At 50.9% G+C, this 2,355-nt stretch overlaps 1 protein-coding gene across 1 annotated transcript in view; it reads right to left on the minus strand.

Moving 5' to 3' along the window:
- Positions 1 to 2,355, minus strand: part of gpat2 (glycerol-3-phosphate acyltransferase 2, mitochondrial) — a gene marked incomplete at both ends in the record, with an annotated part of 61,832 nt that overhangs the window by 4,732 nt on the left and 54,745 nt on the right. The window contains 2 exons of the mRNA XM_083674020.1: positions 1 to 240; positions 1,506 to 1,576. The exon at positions 1 to 240 is cut by the window's left edge and continues 19 nt beyond it. Of these exons, the coding sequence (XP_083530146.1) occupies positions 1 to 240; positions 1,506 to 1,576 (311 nt within the window). The remainder of the gene's footprint in view (positions 241 to 1,505; positions 1,577 to 2,355) is intronic.

Below are 2,355 nucleotides of genomic sequence, written 5' to 3' on the forward strand. Positions count from 1 at the left end.
GAAGGTGTGTGTGAGTACACGCGTGTGGAGGGAGAGGCTGAGGGTGGCGGAGGGGTGAGGGGCGATGAGGGGGTCTGCCCTGGAGGGCAGGGCTGCCAGGGTGAGGTGGGGGGTGAGGAGGGTGAGGGCGTGGTGGATCACACCGACCAGACTTCCACCGAAGCCCACGTCTTTGTTCCTGAACAAGACCTCCTCGATCAGCCAGGACACGTCCCGACACAGAGCAGAGAGATACACACCCTGGGGAGGGAGAGGGGGGAGAGAGGGTCGAGGGAGAGAGAGAGATGGAGAGAGAGGGGGGGGAGAGGGGGTCATGGGGAGAAAGAGAGATGGAGAGAGAGAGTGGGTCGAGGGAAAGAGAGAGATGGAGAGAGAGAGGGTGATGGAGAGAGAGGGACAGAGGAGGGGGGGGTGGGTGGCTGAGCAAACTGTCTTGATGACCAATGAAAACAAACAGCAAACAACATAATCTGCCCCCCCAGACGGAGCAGAGAGAGACAGGGTGAAGACACAGGAAATGGAGGCCATTCAACCAGACTAACAAGGAATGGCGGGGCTGTTTATGGCTCATCAGCTCAAACTGGGACTCATCTATAAGACATCACCACGGGAGAGGAGGCCACTTAAACAGAGAGAGAGAGAGAGAGAGAGAGAGAGAGAGAGAAGGAAAGAGGCGTGCAAACACACACACACACACACACACACACACACACACACACACACACACACACACACACACACACACACGGACACACGGACACACACACACACAGACACTGAGACACAGACACACAGACATGGTAGGATGGAGCAGCTCGCCGGGGGCTTGCAGGAAGGGTGAAAGCTTCCTCCATAAACAGCCTCCAGCCATTCAGGTCACTATGTAATGGGGTGCTGGAGGCTAAGGGCTAGGAGAGGTGGTAGGGCTGGGTCAGCACCAGAACACCAGGACAGAGGTGGTAGGGCTGGGTCAGCACCAGGCCACCAGGACAGAGGTGGTAGGGCTGGGTCAGCACCAGGCCACCAGGACAGAGGTGGTAGGGCTGGGTCAGCACCAGGCCACCAGGACAGAGGTGGTAGGGCTGGGTCAGCACCAGAACACCAGGACAGAGGTGGTAGGGCTGGGTCAGCACCAGAACACCAGGACAGAGGTGGTAGGGCTGGGTCAGCACCAGAACACCAGGACAGAGGTGGTAGGGCTGGGTCAGCACCAGAACACCAGGACAGAGGTGGTAGGGCTGGGTCAGCACCAGAACACCAGGACAGAGGTGGTAGGGCTGGGTCAGCACCAGAACACCAGGACAGAGGTGGTAGGGCTGGGTCAGCACCAGAACACCAGGACAGAGGTGGTAGGGCTGGGTCAGCACCAGGCCACCAGGACAGAGGTGGTAGGGCTGGGTCAGCACCAGGCCACCAGGACAGAGGTGGTAGGGCTGGGTCAGCACCAGGCCACCAGGACAGTACTGAACAGCGGTGGTAGGGCTGGGTCAGCACCAGGACAGTACCTTGCGGTGTTTGTGCAGCAGGAGACAGGCCACCAGGCTGGTGGACATCACAGCCATACAGGACGTAGTAGCTACAAACAGGAAACAGACCACGGACATCATCACATGTTAACATCACCTCAGGGTACGACATAAGAGAGAGAGAGAGAGAGAGGGGAATAGAATACCATATAGATATGAGACAGTGAGGGAATGAGAGAGAGGGGGGGGGGACAGAGAGAAGGAAAGAGGAGAGAGGCAGAGAGAGTAATACCAAGTAGTCCTGTCTGAGGAGGATAGTAGTGTCTGAGGAGGATAGTAGTGTCTGAGGTGGATAGTAGAAGTGTACTATAGTAGTGGATAGTAGTAGTGTAGTATAGTAGTATAGTATAGTAGTATAGTATAGTATAGTATAGTAGTGTAGTATAGTAGTATAGTAGTGTAGTATAGTAGTATAGTATAGTAGTGTAGTATAGTAGTGTAGTATAGTAGTGTAGTATAGTAGTATAGTATAGTAGTGTAGTATAGTATAGTAGTATAGTATAGTAGTGTAGTATAGTATGATAGTATAGTATAGTAGTATAGTATAGTAGTGTAGTATAGTAGTATAGTATAGTAGTGTAGTATAGTAGTATAGTATAGTAGTATAGTAGTGTAGTATAGTAGTATAGTATAGTATAGTAGTGTAGTATAGTAGTATAGTATAGTAGTGTAGTATAGTAGTATAGTATAGTAGTGTAGTATAGTATAGTAGTGTAGTATAGTAGTATAGTATAGTAGTGTAGTATAGTAGTATAGTATAGTAGTGTAGTATAGTATAGTAGTGTAGTATAGTAGTATAGTATAGTAGTATAGTATAGTAGCAGTGTAG

Source organism: Argentina silus, assembly GCF_951799395.1.
Source record: "Argentina silus genome assembly, chromosome: 7".
In the NCBI taxonomy this organism is placed as follows: Eukaryota; Metazoa; Chordata; class Actinopteri; order Argentiniformes; family Argentinidae; genus Argentina; species Argentina silus.